This window comes from Centruroides vittatus, unplaced genomic scaffold (genome assembly GCF_030686945.1).
Source record: "Centruroides vittatus isolate TY-2023 unplaced genomic scaffold, ASM3068694v2 contig_1112, whole genome shotgun sequence".
Lineage (NCBI taxonomy): Eukaryota > Metazoa > Arthropoda > Arachnida > Scorpiones > Buthidae > Centruroides > Centruroides vittatus.
This window is the reverse complement of record NW_027120714.1, coordinates 302444-323124: the sequence shown is the minus strand read 5'-3', so window position 1 is coordinate 323124 and position 20681 is coordinate 302444. Positions and strand designations below refer to the sequence as shown.

The 20681-nt window shown below is 32.7% G+C and overlaps 1 protein-coding gene across 1 annotated transcript; it reads left to right on the top strand.

Moving 5' to 3' along the window:
• The first annotated feature begins 5 nt into the window (after nt 1–5).
• Nucleotides 6–20472, top strand: Cog3 (conserved oligomeric Golgi complex subunit 3). The gene is made up of 20 exons (XM_067271951.1): nt 6–231; nt 3168–3287; nt 4132–4193; nt 4288–4453; nt 4838–4912; nt 7962–8054; nt 8235–8482; nt 8553–8771; nt 9443–9548; nt 11347–11380; nt 11448–11608; nt 11686–11935; nt 12039–12124; nt 16080–16169; nt 18531–18651; nt 18741–18823; nt 18887–19021; nt 19601–19807; nt 19874–19972; nt 20045–20472. The coding sequence occupies exons 1-20, from the start codon at nt 85–87 to the stop codon at nt 20078–20080; spliced, it is 2538 nt and encodes an 845-aa protein (XP_067128052.1). The 5' UTR covers nt 6–84; the 3' UTR covers nt 20081–20472.
• Nucleotides 20473–20681: the final 209 nt, after the last annotated feature.

The following is a 20681-nucleotide window of genomic DNA, read 5'->3' as shown; positions in this document are numbered from 1 at the left end:
CGTTTTTCGTCGCCAGAGGGCGAAGCGAGTCGGTCCGGAGCGAAACCGGAAGATGCTGGCTCGTCGCGAAGGAAAAAGGAGAAAATGGTTTCCGATCAGAAGCAGATAAGCGATAAATTGAGCGAATGGGAGAAAGACAACGATCCCCTGGCCCCTCTTTCCGAAAAACAGCTGGAAAGCGTGGAAAAATTGAGGTTGCGAGCCGGCGAAAGACCTTATCCGCCCTCGCTCGTACGTATTCCACGCCTGACGTTTACCGTCGATAATTCGTATGATCTTTCGTTTTAGTGCGAATTATTTGTAAAAATCTGTTTACGGGTCGGTCTCGCCAGCGGAATTCTCCGCCGCGTTAACTCTCGATCTCTCGAAAAAGAACCATTCGGTGCTCTGGAGGCCGTCGTACTATTACGTCGACGAAAAATGGACGTTTCTTACGTCTCCCCCCCGTCGTCGTAATCTACCCGCCCCTCTTTATTAATAGAATGGATACAGTTAATTCTTCTGGTGGCAGACCGAAAAGGGGACCAGTTAGACTGCCCCGAAAAATGGGGTCCTTGGACGTTGTCGTTGTCGTTTTGCAATGGCGGGTTGGGGCACCCTTGCTTTCATAAGGCCCGGCGGGACTTCTGACACCGAGGCGTGGTGGATTCTGTGCTTCCCGCGACGGAGTGCTTGCCTTGGAGCCTATGGTTATGAGTGTATTTTTGTGTGCCTTTTTTCCCTGTAACAATAGCTTATCGTGTTAATTGACGGTATTGGCAGGTCCGCTTTTTAAGGCCGACCGAACGGTCGGGCGGCACACGTTGCAAGGAAGTTGCCGGTCCCGTCGGCACACTTGCCTCGGCGTCGGGGACCCGAGAGAGATGCTTGTTCTTTGGGTCGTGTCGGATCGTGTCGTCGTAGTCCTACGAGAGAGTCGGTTGGAGCGAGTTTCACATAGAGAAGTATCAGGTGGATCGGTGCGGCGGTTGCCCGGAGCTTTCCTTCGACCATAAGGAAAGAACGTCGCGTCGGGTGCAAATATATTGTACTCCTTTAGTGTTGAATCTGAGATTTTATTTTTTTTTTATTAAATTATATAAAGTGTGATGGCTACAAAAATACAGACATGAACTAGATGGAAATTGTAGTGGTGTTGATGCCATCGTCGATACTCGTCTGCATTTAGCCTCCAGGTTAACAGTGATGTGATATATAGACTGTTCCTAGAGACATCAAGAGGATCTTTTTTGCCTTCATAATATGTTTTATACTTGCAATGAAAAATCTCCAGTAGAGCAAAGGGTGGGCCCCGTGGGCCTCGTATATCCAGTGCCCACTGGCGGTCGGGTGGATAAAATCACCGAAAGTCAATAGTCCCTCTCGATGGACTGGCGACATGGGAAATCAAATAATTATTTTATTTCTTGTAGTATTTATCATGGTATTCGGAAGTAGAAGACATGATGATAAAAGATGATGACAATTTTGGGCGTTTCTTTGTTTGTAACACCTAAATAGAGGTCGGTTTCCTAGAAAGTTCTGCTTGGCAGACTGCCCACGTGTTGCATTGTCTCCTTTTATCAAACCATGTATCCAGTCAAATCGATTGTAAAAATTATGACTCGGACTTGAATCCGGGTTCTTCTAAAATATTTCTGGTGATCTCTTTACCACTTCGTTCGTCTGATTGTCTGTTGAAATTTGCAATATTGGATAAAGGAGGGACCGATTGTCTACGGTCGGTGTCACTCTTTACAATTTGCCATAAACTACGGATGAAAAATGTGTACGTGAAGATGTACGGCACTCCCGACGTTTTCTGTTTGGTATTAGTTCTGTTGTCTCGAGTGCTGTATGTCTAGTTACACAATGAATGGAAATTCTCTTACTTTATCTAATTTTTTGCATTTGCGTGCGGACACCAAGGATAAAGCAAACGGAGATGTAATTTTGACTCAAAAAGTGAAATGAATATTTATATTATTTCAGTTTGAGGCATAAAAGTATATTTAAATAATAATTTAGTTTTGTTTGCAATGTAATGAAACTAAAACATTGAGATTAAAGTGGCTCTCTTGTTTTTATTTGATAGAAAACAATATTTAAAAGCGTAATATTTACGTCTACCGTCGGAATCGAGTGAACTAACCTTCCTTTCCAATTGTATGTTGGCAATTTGGGTAATTTACATCTCAATTCCGAATAAAGCAGTAAGTCACTTAATTGTACGAATGACATACTTTAATACAACTAAATTATCAATAAGAAAAAACAATTTTTTTTTGTAATTTATGCCATTCTTTCACTTACAGATTCACTTTGTGGTGTCAATGAAATTCACACATTTCTTATTCTTTCTTCCTTAAATAATTTAATTTTGCATTGTTGTTTTTTGTGAAAAATTAAATAAAAGTTTATTAATTTGTATATAATTGATGGAACTTTGATTTATTTTGGAGTTTAAAAGATGTTTTTTTTTGGATAGAAATCGCATTCGATGTCTAATTTTTTGTCAAACTGATCCATTAATTTTGCCAGAAAAAAATTTTAAATTGGCAAGGTAATAATATTCTGTTTTTTCTTCATCAATTTGGTATTCAGTTCTCGTGCTATGGGGAACGGGCTGAATTAGGCCATTTTCTTACAGCCAGATAACCTTCCCGATGTCGCAACTTTCCCTCTTATCTGGCGTGGACTGGCTGGAGCTGTCGTACTCCAAATGGAGTTAACAGTGGTGTCTGGCTTTTCTGTCGTCGATGTCTCTCTGCCTCCGAGTGTGTCCCCTTTGCCATTTTTTTGAGCAAATGAAATGTGTGCAATGTTTCCATATTAATAAGAAGTGTTCTTAAAGATTTTATTTTATGCTGATAAAAAATAACATTAACTTTACTACAGGGGTAAGAATCACAATGTGCACCCGAATTTTCACTGTACCCGGGGAAAAAAATCCCCGCTTCTTTCCTCCCCGACTGCTCCGTCTCTCGACTCTAATCAGAATAATGAATTTAGTTATCAGTTAAATTTCTTTAAATGTAATGAATTTGACTCTAGTCTAAAATTCATAAAATTCATAAAATTTCAATTATATAATTGAAAAATGTTTTTAATCTTTCAATTTTAATATGATTTGAAATTCAAAATTTTATAATTTTGAGTAATTATGAATAAAAAATATTTTTTTACAGCCACAGAATTCCGAAAATTCCACATTTGTAAGTCTAGAAGCAGAAAAAATCGATAAAGATGTTTCCGAAAGTTTTAACGAATTGCAGATCGTTCAGAAGAAAATAGAAACTCCGCAACAGGTAAATGCTTTACAGATTGCTTTCGTTACGTGGTGAAAAAATAAATATAAAATGTATTATCACTTTTTTTTCCTCTCTTACTGCACTCCATAGTTTCACATACAATTACAATGAACTACTTGTTTCTTCGGACGTTAACAAAAATTTCTATAATCTAAGCATTTTCGGACACATCTTATTTGTCTTTGGAGTTGAACAAAACTTATAACATTTCGAATTCCACTAAATGATACTTTTATTCTGAATGTTTCGATTTGAATTTAAAATTGTAGATGAGCGATTTGAAATAGGAGTAGCGTTGGATGTAATTTGGAGCACTGGTGGTTTCATTTGATTCCAAAGATGGACAAGATGCAGAGGCGTAGCTAGGGGGGGCGGTGTCACCCACCGGTAGGCCTGTACCTAAAAAAAAAAAAGGTCAACAGCTCGCCGCACATGACAGTTTCTTTGCTGTGAGGAGACGCCACGAGAGCTTGCACCAGCTGAAAATCTTACTATTATTTATTCTATAAATCTAAACTCAAACGTCGCAACATCGCATATTCATTATATTGTGCAAGTTGCTCGAGTGCGAAGATATTACAATTCAATGGTGTTTTATAAAAGAGTTAAAAAGGGTGGCACCATGATATCCGCACTGAGTATCACCCATGCTAGCTACGCCACTGACAAGATGCTTCTGAAAATGCTTATATTTTAGAAAATTTTGTAAAAGACCAGAAAAAACGGGTAGTCGTCGTAATTTTTAGAATAGAATTTTAATCATTTTTTTCGACATTTTTATGTATCTTTATTAAAGATTTAATTTAAGTCCAGTTTCAAATAATTATTTTATTTCTTGTAGTATTTATCGTGGTATTCGGAAGTAGAAGACATGATGATAAAAGATGATGATAATTTTTACAGGTAATGTACAACAAAAATGTTAATTTAAAATTTCATGTCATTAAGTTTAAATTCTGTTTAATACTAATAAGAAAAAGGTATTTGAACTCGACAGATTATATTTAGAAGAATACAAGAAGCATTCGTCTCAGTGCTCTTCCCTAATTAACGAGGTAACGACTGCCCTCAATCAGTTAGAAAATCTGCAACAAAAATATCTACACGTCTCTAACAAGACTAATAATCTACACGAAGCGTGCGAACATCTTCTAGAAGAACAGGTTAATCTCTCAAATTTTATTAATTGTGATTACTATTTTTTAAAATAAGTTTTTCGTAATTAAAGATGATACAAAAAAACACTACTTTAAAGACAAAAATCAATTCTATTCTTAATCATAATCAATATTAAATTAGAAAATAAAGTTAAATCGGGAATAATGACCATCTAATAATTCATATCTTGTTTTATCAATTATGTATTGTTAGGTGGGCATTATTTCCGAGATTAAACGAGGATAGATAAAGCAATTCCAGTTTATAATTAAAATTGGGAGAATTAAAGTAGACGTTAATTCAAACAGTTCTCGTCGTTAGTTCTATTCACAAAATCTTAATATTGCCGTTAAAATTTCATTATTAATAAATTTTTTAAAATTTAATAGACGAAACTAGCAAACTCCTCCGAGACAATTTCCGAACGATTGCGATATTTTAATGAATTGGATTCGATATCTCAGGTAAAAGCAAATTTATGTTTTTTATATATTAAGAACAAGTTTTTAATGTATAAGATTTTTCTTAGATATTAAGGAGATTAATATAAAGATGTATCAATAAATAACCAGCCAATAAATTTTGGGCGAAGCATGATTGGTAGGCTGGCTATTTATTGATCCACCCTTATATAATAAATATGATGATAATTCAGTCACAGCTGCAATTAACTGCTAAGTTAATTTGTTAAAAAGTATATAATATTTAGCATTATTATAACGATTTTTAAAATAATTTATCGACAACTGATGATCAAGATGGTTAAAGAGTCAACCTGCTGCTCTGTGGGACCTGGGATTGAATCCGAGCAAGCGATTTCCAGGAATTTTTCATTAACAATCCAGATCCTGTCCCTCAACACCCGACTGCCCCATCTCCTTTTATACTTTTCAAATGTTCTATTATTGTATGCAAGGCAAATCCATGATAACGTTTTCTGGGATTTATTCTTTGTGTCGTTAAGCTAACAAATATGATAAAAATTAGTTTTTATCGGAACCACACGATTGGCATTTATTCAACTGTGAAAATGCTATTCTGACCGGACGTTTCATTTTCGGTTTTGATAGCCACATGCGATAACTAAGCTTTTCTTATCGGTCATTCTTGAGCTGCCGTTAAGAACATAACGAAAATAACAAGAACACGACGACTTTAGATGTAATGTAATATTACCTTGTGAGTAATTGGAGAGAGAGAAAATTAACATTGACTGTTGCAAATCTTGGTTTTTTGTCTTTGATATAATGCTTTTCGGCCGAGTGACACACACTTTAAAGAACCTTATCATCTTTCGAAGCCATTACTATTACATTTATGCAATGAATTACGAGAAAAGCTAGAGCCTATCCAGATTTAGTAGTTAGTGTTTAATTATATTAATAACCAATATTGTTTATTTTACATTTTTAGTGATTTCTTCTTTTTAATATAAAATTAATTTGATTTTTATAGGTAGTTTTTCTTAGCTTTTAGTAGCTTTTATTGCCGTCAAAAAATGACGAAAACGAAATTTTTAGTGTTTACTTTTTTAAATTGTTCCTTATTTTATAATATGTTGTAAATACTTTTTAACAATAAAACATTTATTATTAAAATTAATACAGTGGAACCTTGCTAAACGAACACCTCTCATAATGAGCAAAGCAAATTATAAAAAAATGACCCTCTTAATAAGCGACGTTTCACATAATGAGTGATGAGAAGAGGGGAAGACCTGGATTGTGTGCGTGTTAATTCAGTCTGTGTTTAGCACTTGTGTTCAGACATATTACATATAAATATCAACAACCATAGCCCGTTATATAATAAACACGCCAAACGATATGCCAAATTTTTGGGCTATGTAAAGGCTGTAATTAAATACAGGTATACCTCGTGTTACGTCATTCTCGATTATATGTCATTTGATTTAACTAAATAACTAAATTCAACTAAATAAAGGTGGAAAAAAGCCAAGTGGTTGTTATTAACACGAATTTGTGTTTGATACTTCGAAGAATAATACAACACGGTTTCACAAAAATCAACTAAATAAAGGTGGAAAAAAGCCAAGTGGTTGTTATTAACACGAATTTGTGTTTGATACTTCGTATATGTCATTTGTCAAAAAAGTATATGTAAAAATAAAAATCAAGTTTAAGTCATTTTATTCGACTTTACATCCGTCCGCCACAAATATCGAAGTCGTAATATCACTAGAAAAGCATTAAAAGCACATAAAATCATATTAAAATATGTAAATTTACAGTAAATGTTAATATAATCATCATAAATCCTAGAGAACGAAACATGAAAACATCTGTGTTGTCGTCTTATTTAGTGGTCTTTAAGTGCTCATTATTGGCGTTTTCCACCGTAGTTTTGACTTACGTCGTAACTACACAAGTAAATTCGACTTACATCGTTTTTCGACTTACGTCACCTCTCCTGGAACCGATTACTGACGTAAGGCGAGGTATACCTGTATTAGAAATTAAATAATATGACTAGAGGTAGGCAGTTATGCTGCCATCTTATATTAAATTTAATCACAAATTCCAAATTAAATTTAGATTTTATTTTGTTTTCTGCAGATTGAATTTGCATTCCAGGTTGGTTCATTCTGCGCTAGAAAAAAATATGACGATGAATTGCGCTTCTTAACAATGTATATTGTATAATTTTCTTTGAATAAACTTTACACACAAAATATTTGAGTATTTTTTTGGCATGGAATGCATTATTGTATTTTATATTAATTTATATGGGAAAAATTGTTTCGCTTAACAAGTGTTTCGCATTACGAGTAAGATTCTGGAACGAATTATGCTTGTTAAGCAAGGTTCCACTGTATATTTATGTTAATTCTCTTTATATGATTGACTTCTAAAATTGTAAAGGATTGGTAATGGGCCTCACACAGTTCAGCTTAAGGCCTCAAAATGCCTAAATTGGCCCTGGCTAGAACCTTAAGTATTTTAACTAATATCTCGAACTGACAAGTTGTAGTTCACTGGCTGCTTTGTCCCTTCTTTGATGACATTTTAACACAAATAAATTTGGCTGACTCTGGTACATGACAATACTAAAAGCATGTGCTTTGCTTGGAAAATGGTGGGTTGCAGTGACGAAAAGATGATGTTAATTAAATTGTGACCGGTTAAAGCGTAACGGCTATTGATAGCCTGGAACCCAGATGCATCTCGACCAATTACCCGTAGCAAAACCCACTTAATGTGGAACGGAGAATAGCAATTTGTCACAGGTTCGTTAACTCTTTTGTTAAGGAGACTTATCAAATGTCTCGTGTACTGCTTTCGTTAAGTTATCGGAAGAGCTCGGAATAGGTCTTCTGATCTTTATGCTTTCTGTATGTTAGATTTAATCATCTTCAAATTTAAATAATATATAAATTAATTTATAGTATATTAAATAATTATTAATAACATGTTATCAATTAAATTTATTAACATAATTATATATTCTTATATACTTAATGCAGTAGTAATTATTTTTGAATTAATTTTCTAGAAACTTTTGTCTCCAACTTTAACAGTTCTCAGTGAATCGTTTGTTCCTATATTGTCGAGACTGGATGAATGCATTGCTTATTTAGAAACTAATGTATGAATTAATTTTATTTTATCATATTTTATAAATTTTTATTTAATTTTTAATTATTTTTTTGAAACTGTGTAACTAGCATAAAACAAATTTACTATATTAAACTTTGTATTTAATATTTCAAATCTGAGTTTATGGCTTCTTCTGTTAATAGAAGAAAATTATATATTTTTTTTATAGCAACATTATAAAGAAACTAACACATATCTAAGTCAGTTCAAGCATTTGTTATCGCAAGCTCTTTCAATGATACGATCTTATGTCGTGGCAACTCTACAGCAAACGACTCAACAAGTAATTCCTAAAAGGGACAGTCTGAGTCCGTACGATAATGCGTTTACTTTATTTTACGGAAAATTTCGAACTCACGCTCCCAGAATACACACGCTTATGGAACAGATAGAAGAAAGAGTAGACAAATGTGTAGAGTATGTTTAATTAAATTGTGTAGAAAGATATAATTAATTATTGTTGTTGTTATAATGTTGTTATTTACAGATATCAACAACTTTTAGCAGACTGTCATCAGTGCTATTTCACTCAGAGAGAGCTCTTGATAGGTCCAAGTGTATCGGCTGCTATTTCCGAACTGGCAAATAATCACCAAAGAGATCACTGTTCGCTAGTCAGAAGTGGATGTGCTTTTCTAGTTCACGTTTGTGAAGATGAATATCACTTATTCCAACAGTTTTTCTCTCAACCAACTAACAATCTCAAGTAAGAAAACTTTATTTACTACAGAGTCTTCCAAAGTGAACGCTACTATTTTAAATTACTATAGTTATGTTAATTAATTATTGTCCGAGAATTACGTGACATAAACCAATTGATAGTTATCGTTCGAGTTTTGTTTCCCGCCCACATTCAAACATTTCATCATTTACTATCTCTAGGAAGCATCATAAACAAAAATGGCGACTCCGCAACAGAGAAAGCATTTTGTGTTTCGCAGTTTGCAACGTTAGAATCAACTCAACATTGTGCAATATGAGTAATCTGCAGGAACTGTAGAACTATGGTTGTTTTGAGAGGAGTGATGATGGATTTACCGTAACAAGCATAAGAAGAATTTGAGTATCAGTCAGATGTATGATGCGAGGTGCACTCATCGAGAAACAGTAAATGTAAAAATTTGGATGGATTTTCTAATGTTTTAATGTACATTTCAATGTACTTGGACAAAAATTAACAGTAATTTAAAACGGTAGCATTCTTTTTGAAAGACCCTGCATTTAAATTATTTAACACCAGATGATTTTGGTTATATCTTGGCTAATTATTAACTATAGCCGAAAATAATCCGGCATTAAACAATTTAATTTACTTAATGTAGAAGTTTAGGCTTAGTTGTTTACGTGTAAAACTACTAAATAAAATGAATTTTTCAGAAAATTTTTGGATAGGTTGTGCAATCGTCTATACGATATATTAAGACCAATTATCATTCATATCAATCATTTAGAAACATTAGCAGAACTTTGCAGTATTCTTAAGGTTAGTAAATTTTTGTATATTATAATCATACATAATGCTTAAAACTTTGGATCTGAAAATTTTATAAACTACTGTACTTTATATAAGAAAATAATATCTCTCTCTTCACTTAATTTAATGATAATTTATATTTATTTCATAAATTGAATAAAATTTGTATTATAAAATTAACAAAAATCATGTAAAAGAAAGGCTATTTTAATGGTATTATGGCGTGTCATATTTTCTTTTTTAATAGAATTTTCTATCCGTACATCTACAGAGTTACTTGTCGACCGTTAATTAACATTAGAAATTAATCATGTGATATACTAATGTTATTAGAATGTAGAAAACTCGAAATTCTTCAAAATTAAATTTACCTTCCAGTAAAATAATCCAAATGTTAACATTATAACCATGGAGCCATCAATAGCTTTTATGGGACCTGGGAGTAGAGCAGACCTCTGTTTTTGAACAAATGAAATACATCAAATGTTTCTTAATAAAAAGCAGTTTTAAAGATTATGTTTTGTTAGTAGAGAGGTAGGAACCACTATGAATTTATGCTTAAATTGTGAACTAGGACTTAATTTATTACAAGGACTTATTATACTGGATAACTGGTTCTGCAAGTTAAATAATCAAATCAGAAAAAACAGCCTTTTATTTATCACCTGAACACATACACGATATCTTTGTGTTTCGGACCTTTTGGCCCCTCATCAGCAGGTTGTATATAACAATTGTTACAAATTTATAATGATTGTTTTGAGAATGTCGGTCAGAAACCTGCCAATGAGGGGCCAAAAGGTCCGAAACGCAAAGATATCGTGTATGTGTTCGGGTGATAAATAAAAGGCTGTTTTTTCTGATTTGATTATTTAACTTGCAGAACCAGTTATCCAGTATAATAAGTCCTAGTAATAAATTAAGTCCTACTTGACAATGCAAGCATAAATACATAAGTTAAGGACACAAAGGCACAAAAGTGGAACCACTATGAGTTTAAGTTTCCTTTGAGCCCGGTGAAAGTTACCAGCTTTCTCCTCTTGATGGTCCCGTATGTCACACGAGAAAGAATGGTTTAAAATGAATTAATTTATCTAAGCAAAGGTGTCTTAAATTTAATTAAAAGTAATAAGCTTCATTCTGTATAAAGTTTTTCTTTTTTTTTTAACTTGCTACCTTGTGGGCAAAGAGGGCCTTTTTCCAGGCTGATCATGAATTAGATCAAGTTCACAAATGGGTGGCTAAGTGGTGAGAAATGGGCAATGTATCTGGGACTGACCACACTCAAAAAATTTTTGGGTTTTTCAACTGCCAGGATTTGATCTCGGGTAGATCGACACCTTAATGACCTTTGCCCTCCGGTCATCTGTGACATATTTTCAACATTTATCTTATTTTATTGAAAACTTTACACTAGCAGATAACTAATACAAGAAAATAGCTATTTAAAACGTTTTAGTTTATTTGTATTGTTATATAGAAAGATGCAATATCAGCAAACTCACTATGTGAAAAATGTATGAAAAAAATATAAAACATGATCAGAATGTGTTATATGAAAATAATAAATACTGAAATTATTCTTTTATTGTGAAATAAAAGGAAAATTATTCAGTATAATTTAAAGTATTAAGATGTAGACAGAGAAGAGAAAAAACTATTTGTTAACTTTATGTAGTTTACATTCATATCATTTTATCCTAGTTTCATGGCTTATTAAATGAATGTTTAATTGTAAAATTAAGCAAATTATTACACTAGAAACTTAACATTTCGGTATCAAATGAATCATTTTCTTCTGTTGTAGGTTGAAATGTTAGAAGAACATGTTCAGTCTGAATGTAAGTTAATTTTTATATTATTATTAATGAAAATGAGTTATAATTAAAATAAAATTTAACATAATAGCCATAGAATTACAAGCATTCGAACAAGTGGCCCAACAGTTGTTAGAAGACGTCCAAGAAAGATTGGTATATCGCATTCACAAATACATACAGTCGGATATTCTTGGTTATGCTCCCGCCGCCGGCGATCTCGCCTACCCGGAAAAATTAGAAATGATGGAAGTACGTAAAGATATTTTGTAAATGTTAAATTAAGTATTCAAATTAATTATTACTTTTAAATACTTTATATTCGATAGAGTATTGCCGAAAGTTTAGCGGCGGGAACGCTAAGTCGCGCCAGTTCGAAAAGTTCTCTTGCCTCTAATTCGTCTTCGACATTTTCGTCCACGTCGGCAAATAGAACGGAAGAAGAAGCGGGCGTGGCAGTTTTGAAAATAAGTAATTCGGAACACGTAATTAATCCTAACAAAAGTCAGTTTCAGTCCGAACAACAACTGTTTGCCGGAACCGAAATGTCGTCTACTTATAGTAAATCTAGAAATATCTGTACGTATCACTTAATAAAATAAAATATATTATCATGTGCTTATATTGAAAATTAATGAAATTTAAGAAAGTGAAAATGTCATAAGATTTTGTTATTTTGTAGATTCTCCGGCAGACTTGCACGGAATGTGGTATCCAACCGTTCGGAGAACTCTCGTCTGTCTTTCTAAGCTCTATAGATGTTTAGATGTAAGTAGAGTTTGATATTTCTGAATTTTTCAGTAAGTTACTATGCTATAAATTCTATACCTTTGCAGAAAAATATAAAAATGTCAGAACAATTAATGAAATATATCAATAGCATATAACTGTTACACTTCCTAATCAAGTAAACCATTATTAAAATTAGTAGCTTTCAACTGAAATGATGAAATGATTAGAGATTATCGTTAGCCAAGAAACACAAATTTTGATCAAAATATAAGTACTTTTACACTGATTATGTAATTTAGTTGTAAGTGAATGTAATAATTTATTATATGCATACGTACAGAAGGGAAGTTATCGTTTATCCTTTTTCCGATATTAATTTTCAAAAAACAAAAATCAAAATTGAAATGAATGATTGCCGAGAAATATTTATTTTGATATAAACTTTTTTAATTTTTGATAATTAATATTATATAATAAGTAAACAGTAACTTGCAGTATTATTTAAAATATAATTTGATGCGTGGACCAAAGGCGTTTTTTGAATAAATAAAAATCAAAAAGTACTTATATTTTGATTAAATCTTTATTTTTTATAATAATACAATATTACTAATATATGACATTTAAAAACCAAACTTGTCCGGTCAGCAAGTCTAAGACCAAATCGAATCAAATTTGAGAAGAGAACCCCGAAAAAGAAAAACTTTTCGAGTCGTGTCCGAGTACTTTGGACTCTGTCCTTTGCCACCCAACTCTTCCCATACGAGCTCAAATCCGCGACGGGAAAAAGGTCCTTTTAGCAACCGCAAGGTAGAAAGAGACCCAAAAAAACCAAAAATTTGTTTATTGCCACGAGAATAGGAACGAAGAAAAGTGATGACAATTTAATATTAATCATTATCACTTCATAGCTTTTCTTTCTGGCAAATAATGCAAAATATATATATATATATATATATATATATATATAGAGGATGTTTTCATGTTATTAATTTTTATTAATACTTAGTTTTATTTGTTTGATGGCATTGGTACAAAATGATGATCATTGTCGGAAAGTCAAAAGTTGTAAGTAATAACTTAAATACGATGAATATTATAAGTTATAATTATATATTGTTCTTTAATGTTCTAGCAATTGTCAAACAAGTGATACCGACGAGGACTGTTGAATCGAAATGTATTTTTAACAATTAAATACAACAACCTTTTAAATATACAAGAATCGACTTAGGTCTTTTTTAAAAGTTTTTAAGGTTAACCTTATTATACTTTGTAGAGTTATACAGAATATGGTGATAAAATTCCAGGATTATGTGAAATTTAAATGAAAATCTTTTAACGTTGCCCAAAATAATCTCTTCGAGAAACCCAAATATTTTTGGGTTTCTCGAAGAGATTATATTTAAATCTAGAGTTTATTTAGTTTGTTTCAAAATATCCGATATTTCTGAAGCAACGATATCCAATTTAGTGGCCAGTACTTTTTATGAATATAGAAATAAACTAGCAGGTAAGCCCAGTGTCGCTCGGGCAAAAATAAAAATAAACATTAAGATTATTAGATAATTTCATACTTCTAACCCTTCTACTTCTTACTCTATTATATTATTAGTATTTGATTTATATTACTTAAGGGTTTATCATGCCAAGTGACCAATCTAACACATTTTAACTTTATTCCTCTACTGTCATTATAGGAATAAAGAATTTTTAAAATGTGTTAGATTGTTCACTTGGTATGATAAACTCTTATGTAATATAACCTTTGTAGTTACATAAATCAAATACTATTTATTATAATATAACAAACATTAAAATGAAAACCATATAAAGAGTTTGGTTATTTCAGTCTACCATTGTCACCTTTATTGTGATACTCGAATGGTACGAAACGGCACAGTTTCATTGGTCGAGTAAACACCAATTGAAAATACAATATCTTTAATTTTTTTAGATATTATAATTTTTTTTAATGTTAATTTTAAGAAACTGTGCCATTTAATCCGAAATATCAAATGGTAATCTGCCAACAAATCAAATACAGTAGAGAACTGAAAATCGGAATCAATTGGGGACTGGGGTTGTTCAGATTAGTGATTTGTTCCGATTACCGATTATGTACGAATAAATATATTAACCTGTCCTATGTTCAAATTTTTCTCCGTTGCGTGTCGCTTCGTGTTAAATTTTCGTCGATTTTAAGCCAAACGAAAATTTTTATAATAATAATCGAGGCTATTGTATCATTAAAAATTATTTTTTTATTTTGTACAAACAAAATAAATATATTGAAGAATATAAAAACATGAAAATTATACTTTAGAAGTAAATTTAGTATCAAAAATGTTCGATTCAGCACGAAACAGTCCGACTGAAAATCGTTCCAATTACCGGCGATTCCGATTACCTGGGTTCCGATTAACGAGTCTCTACTGTATTACAAAAGATATACCAAATATTTAAACTCAGTATGCTCAAAAACTACTAAAAACATATTTCGTGCAGGCTGGTAACCTCCTATTGTCTAATTTTCCTATTTGAATGCCACCGTACTGCTAGTCCAATAGGAAGAAGGGACAGTTGTGGAAGAGGGTCGAAGTAATTCGACTAAAAGTGGTCATTGACCTGATGGTCAAAGACAACTAATTGATACTGGTCTACCATTAATATTTGAAAAGTGATCTGTGTTATTTAGGTTGCGATGGCCCCAATTTCAATACAAAAATATTTCCCCGAACGGAGTTAGATACATCACTGGCACAACTCTATTGCTAACAGGAAAAGTATGATGTACTGTACAGGAGGTAATATACTCCATGCAGGCAAGTGCTATGTGCTACCTGTTGCAGTAATGGCGTAATGGCGCATCTGTTTCGCACTATATCATTGTTGCTGTAATTCGGTGACTATAATATATATTTTTAAAAATTATATCCTTTTTTGTAAGAATTATATTCAGTTAATTATTTTGTTAACTTTTTTGCCAATAGATGGTGCTACAATGGGTAACTCAGAAAATCAACTGTAAACAAAAATTAATTGATTTATAGAAATGCAATTGCTATTTTGGGTTTTTTATTTAATTTTTTTTTACTCTTTCTGCCCTGTGGGTGCTGAGGGGGCCTCTTACAGCAAGCCCAGTATGAGTTCAACCAGACCCACAATGGGGCCACTGGGTCGTGAGAGACGGGGCCCAACATATTCAGACAAACCCCAAAAAATTTCTGGGGATTTATCAACCCATCCAGATTTGAACCCTGGTCCCCAGAGTGATAGGCTGACACCTTCGAGCACTTGGCCATCAGGTTGTCAGATATTTTGGGGTGGGATGTGCAACATGATCTAAATTAAAAGTATTTGAATGTAACTACTGAGTTTCGTAGCAATCGGTCGAACAACCTAGGAGTGTATAGTGAACAAACAAACATCCTCATTTATATATATATAAATAAAGCCATTAAGCTGGGGTTTAAACTTAATTATCGCATGAAGTTGTTCAAAACTTGAGGATTATTGAAGAAAAATTGAGTGACGTGTTTGTTTATGATTGTAAACAGAACTGAATTACCACATACACTTTATAAGCACCCAAATTCTCGACTCGAGTCTACGACAGAGTTTTCCCATAATATCTCACGAGGAGATGATTTGATCAGGATCCCTAATAGCCTATGACATTTGTTGACCCAGACTCGACGTCTATATCAAATTTGGTCAAGATCGTTCGAGTGGTTTTGGAGGAGTTTATTTAAATCCAACGAAATTCAAGCATAAAGAGATGACCTTCGCTTGCCCGGCTCAAATTATTCATTACAGATAACATGTTAGTCGCTCCAAATTTATTGTATAATTATAGTTATAATTTTAGCAAATGTTTACCTTTAAATCATATTTTACAATAATTAAAAGTAATTAAATTAGAGAGTTGCAATCAAAAATAAATATTTTATTTTTATAATATTCTAATCACTGTTTTATTTTTTGACAGAAAACAATTTTCCAAGGATTATCTCAAGAAGTTCTAGCAATGTGTATTCAATCTTTAATTACAGCTAGCAATCAAATCAGCAAAAACAAGGTATATAAATTTCATTATTGGTTACGAGAAGCCTTTCAAATGACATACTTTAGTACATTATAATAAGTCTTCTTTTGGCGAAAATGTGATTAATGTGTAACAAACAATTCCAAGAACTTTAAATCTTTTCTTTTTAAAGTATTTGTTATAGTTTCAGTTAGAGCAGTCTGTAACACATTATTCAAATTAATTAATGTCTTGTTAAGTAAAAAAAGATGATTTATTATATAACATTAGAGAGAAAGTTAGCTAATAACGTATATAATGACCCAATAATTAATTGAAATATTCAGTTGAACGGTCAGATTCTTATCTGGCTATGTTAAATTAAATTAAATTATTTCTAATTATTACAAGATTTACGCTTAACCACATGCCTCTGGATGAGTTTCTTAATTTCTTAATAGTTAATTAACCTTAATGTGGCCCGATAAGAATTGATCTGTTCGATTGAATATTTAAACATCTACATCCCAAACAACACCTTGAACCTGTTACAGGTGTGAGTTATACGATGGATAAAGTACATTGCAAACGTTTTCGAACAGCTTAAAGTTCTTCTTCGGGTGATACATAGATTAACTGATGGAACACGGAGTAAATAGAACACGAAGATTTGAAAATTAGATCGAATCCATGTCTCATGAAATTGTTATGTTGAACATGCGCATTCGTGTGGATATTGGCAAATTAAAGATCGGTGTCCATCGACTTTACGAGACACGGATTTGATCTAATTTTCAAATCTTTGTGTTCCATTTACTCCGTGTTCCATCAGTTAATCTGTGTATTACCCGAAGAAGAACTTTAAGCTGTTCGGAAACGTTTGCGATGTACTTTATCCATCGTATAACTCACACCAGTAACAGGTTCAAGGTACATTGTTGAATATTTATAAATTAATTATCCCTGCCGAGGTGAAAGTATAATATGACTAAGAGCCATGGAGGGTCGTGAGCACCAAATTTATTTTTGGTCAACTCCACGATTGACCGGTACATTTTTATCTAAATTAATTGGTTCGGAAGTAAAGATCGGACAGAGGTCCGGGTAGCATAACTGTCAATGTGCCCTCACGATAAGCAAGATGTGTGGGTTTGAGTCCCGTTTTGGGCCAATATTTTGGATCTTCTAGAATATTCTAAATTAGAAATAATTTAATTATTAAATTTAACATAAGAAGGCTGCTTAACCACCTACCTCTAGCCAAATTACTTAATTGAACAGCTTTAATGTAGCCTAATAAGTATCAAGCCTTTAGATTGAATATTTGAGTTATTTAATTCTTAATTTTTCTTTATTGCTGTGGTTTGAATCCGACCAAAGATACTAAGACTCAAATAAATTTTTTAAGTTTCATTTTTAGGAATGTACATTCTCAGAATGCAGTGTTTAACTGTTTTTTCATCTGGTTGAAGATCTTTCGATCTAAAGTCTTCTGTTAAACAAGCCGATTTCTATATGTTATACAGCATAAAAGTGGCTGGTCAAACAGTAAACTTGTGTTATTAACTACTGTTAATCCTATTCTCTTCTTCCTATTATTTTTTTATTTGAGATTTTTGAGTCTTCATCATCCGTACATGTCTTTATTCCTCATTAATTCTTCTAGTGACACCTTTACCTAGTTTAATTCTGCTTCTCTTTCCAAAGCTAGCTTCTCTTTACATGTCTTTTATCATAAATCTTCTAGCTTTTGTGTGATTTATATATTGTAAAAAACTTGAAAACACGAAGAGATTTACTTTAGACTTGAAATATATTTTTATCTCCTATTATGATGTTCCACGAAATTTGGGGATATGAACACGTGACCGCCACCACCTTGTTAATAGTAGCATCGAGTATCCAGTCTGTGTGCGTAGTGTGGTTTACATTGCATTGATGTATAATAATCACGTTCAAGCTTTAAAGTTATCTTTCTTGTTCGGTACAAAGCAACGATTGGTGATTGAATTTTTGACATTGTTTCTCCCTTTGTGTCCAATCATCCAATCGATTTAGTAATATATTGCAAAATCTTACGAGCATTTGAGCTATGTTCATAGCAATTGAGCTATGCATTTGAGCTATGTTCAAGACTTTTTTTGTGCCACGATAATGCAAGACCACACTACAGTAAGGAAATAGCAAAGACAATAACTTAAAATTATAGGTTATTATGTACTCTTTACAGCCTGATCTGGCACTATCAAGCTTCTGGTTGTTCGTTTGGCATTTAGTAAAATAAAAACGGAGGCTCAAAAGGTTAATTTTTTTGTCGCTTGCAAAATTTCGCTTGAATATTATATATATATATATATATATATATATATTTTTTTATATAATTATGATCCATTAAATTCAATTATATTTTTCTAGACTCCTCTGGATGGACAATTATTTCAAATTAAACATTTGCTTATTTTGAGAGAACAGATTGCTCCGTTTCAAGTAGATTTTGCCATCAAGGAGACTGCATTGGATTTCAGTCGCGTCAAAAGTATTTAAAATCGATTATTTTTTAACTTTATGTAACAAAATTCTTAAATAAATCATATTTACTTTATTAAAGCCCGGTAATTTTTTCAGACGCCGCTTACAGCCTGTTACAGAATAAGTCGCGACTTTTCTCGTTCAGCACGAATAATTCTCTATTGGAATTCCTTCTAGAGGTAATAATTTAATCCAATTTTCCAAGTTAATAAATGATTTGACGTGTACTTTGTACGTAACAGGGTACTCCCCAAGTCACGGAAAATTTAATAGATTCGAAGAAAGCAGTCGACAACCAGTTGAAAGTCATTTGTGAAGAATTTATATCGCATTGCTCGGAAATAATTCTCGGTCCTCTCTTAACGTTTATGGATAAGGTAAGGTTGAGATTTCATTTTTGTGACCAAAATAATTTGTATACAGAGACAACCCATAAGTAAATAGATGCCCTTATTTTCGGACACACCTATTTCAAAATATCCACATGTGTATTAAAACTACAAAGTCTTAACCCAGTTGGGCATAGAGTCAATGAGTTCTGCTATCTTGGTCCACGGAATGTTGGTCTGCTTGGCAAACAATCTAAAAGTTCCCTGTGGGAAGCAGGTTTCCCCGAACATCGTCACATTGCACGATCCGGCAGATTTCAGACATGTTTGATGGGATTTGTTGGATGAACGACTGGCTCGTGGTAGCTTGCAGATGCCTTGTGTTGCCAGCTAATTCCAGGTGTTTTTTGGCAGTGTGACAAGAAGCTCTATTTTCCATGAATGTTTTCTGTCCATTAACCCACTGGAAAATTTTGGAAGAAGACCTTTCTCCAATATGACAGTTAATATTGCCTCATGTGTTTGCCAACATTTAATGTGTCTATTTACTTATGGGTTGTCTGCATTTTAAATTAAAGATTAAATTTCTATTCTTAAATTTATTGCTTAATTAACTGTGATTTGCAGGCAAAAGTCATTATACAAGTACAGAAAGAGGAATCCATTCGTCAGGTCTCTCTCCCGAATCAACCGTTTGCATCACCCGAAAAATTGGGCGAAGTCGTCAGTCGGGTTTATAGAGAAATGAAATCCTATTTGCCGACGTTGAGACGTACTATGGCCTTATATCTCGCCAACGTGGACACCGAATACATTCTTTTTCGTCCAATAAAGGTAATTAATTCGTGTTCCATTTTAGAAATAAAGTTTAAGTCAACCTAAATTTGTATTATGTTTCAGACAAGGATCCAAAATACATTCGAACAGTTAATACAATTAATAAGGACAAATTACACGGAGGAACAGCAGATGATTATCGCCTATCCATCCTTGGAACAAGTGAGTCTGCTCATGTAATTTCCACAGATTAACCAAAATGTGGATTATAAAATTGCCATTTATATTTTTCAGATTAATATTTTGTTATCGACCATAATGCAAAAGTAACAAACATGCAAAATTTAATAAAAATCTTTTACATTGAGAAAATAGAAGCATTAGACATAATTAATGTATAGTTCCGTTCATATATCGGGAGAAGATTAAAGTACATTCTTGCATGTATAAGTTTAAACGCCAGTTGTTACTAAGAAACAATTTTATAAAGATATATTTTAGAATTTCTTCATAGAAAGAATATTCATACGAAAATATATGTACGATTTAGATTGTTTCAACCGTTTGATCGGTTTTCGGTAAACCGGTCTTCGTTTATTAAATTCCACAAAATATTCATCCGAAATTTAATCAAAACCGTTTTCAGTTAATTGGTGCTTTGGATTCTCTATTGTAATTTATTTTTGGGGTAACAGTTTAATAAAACTCTATATTTATAATAATTGTTTAATTCTCGCATTCATTTTAATTAAGTTTCTTAGTACATTGGCATACAAATTCACGATTTGTTGTGAAACCGTGTTGTATTGTCTTAGAAGTGTTGAACGCAAGATCGTGTTAATAACAATCGCATGGCTTTTTCCACCTTTATTTAGTTGATACGGTACACGTTTCGGGCCTTGTGCCCCTCATCAGTCAACTAAAATAATAT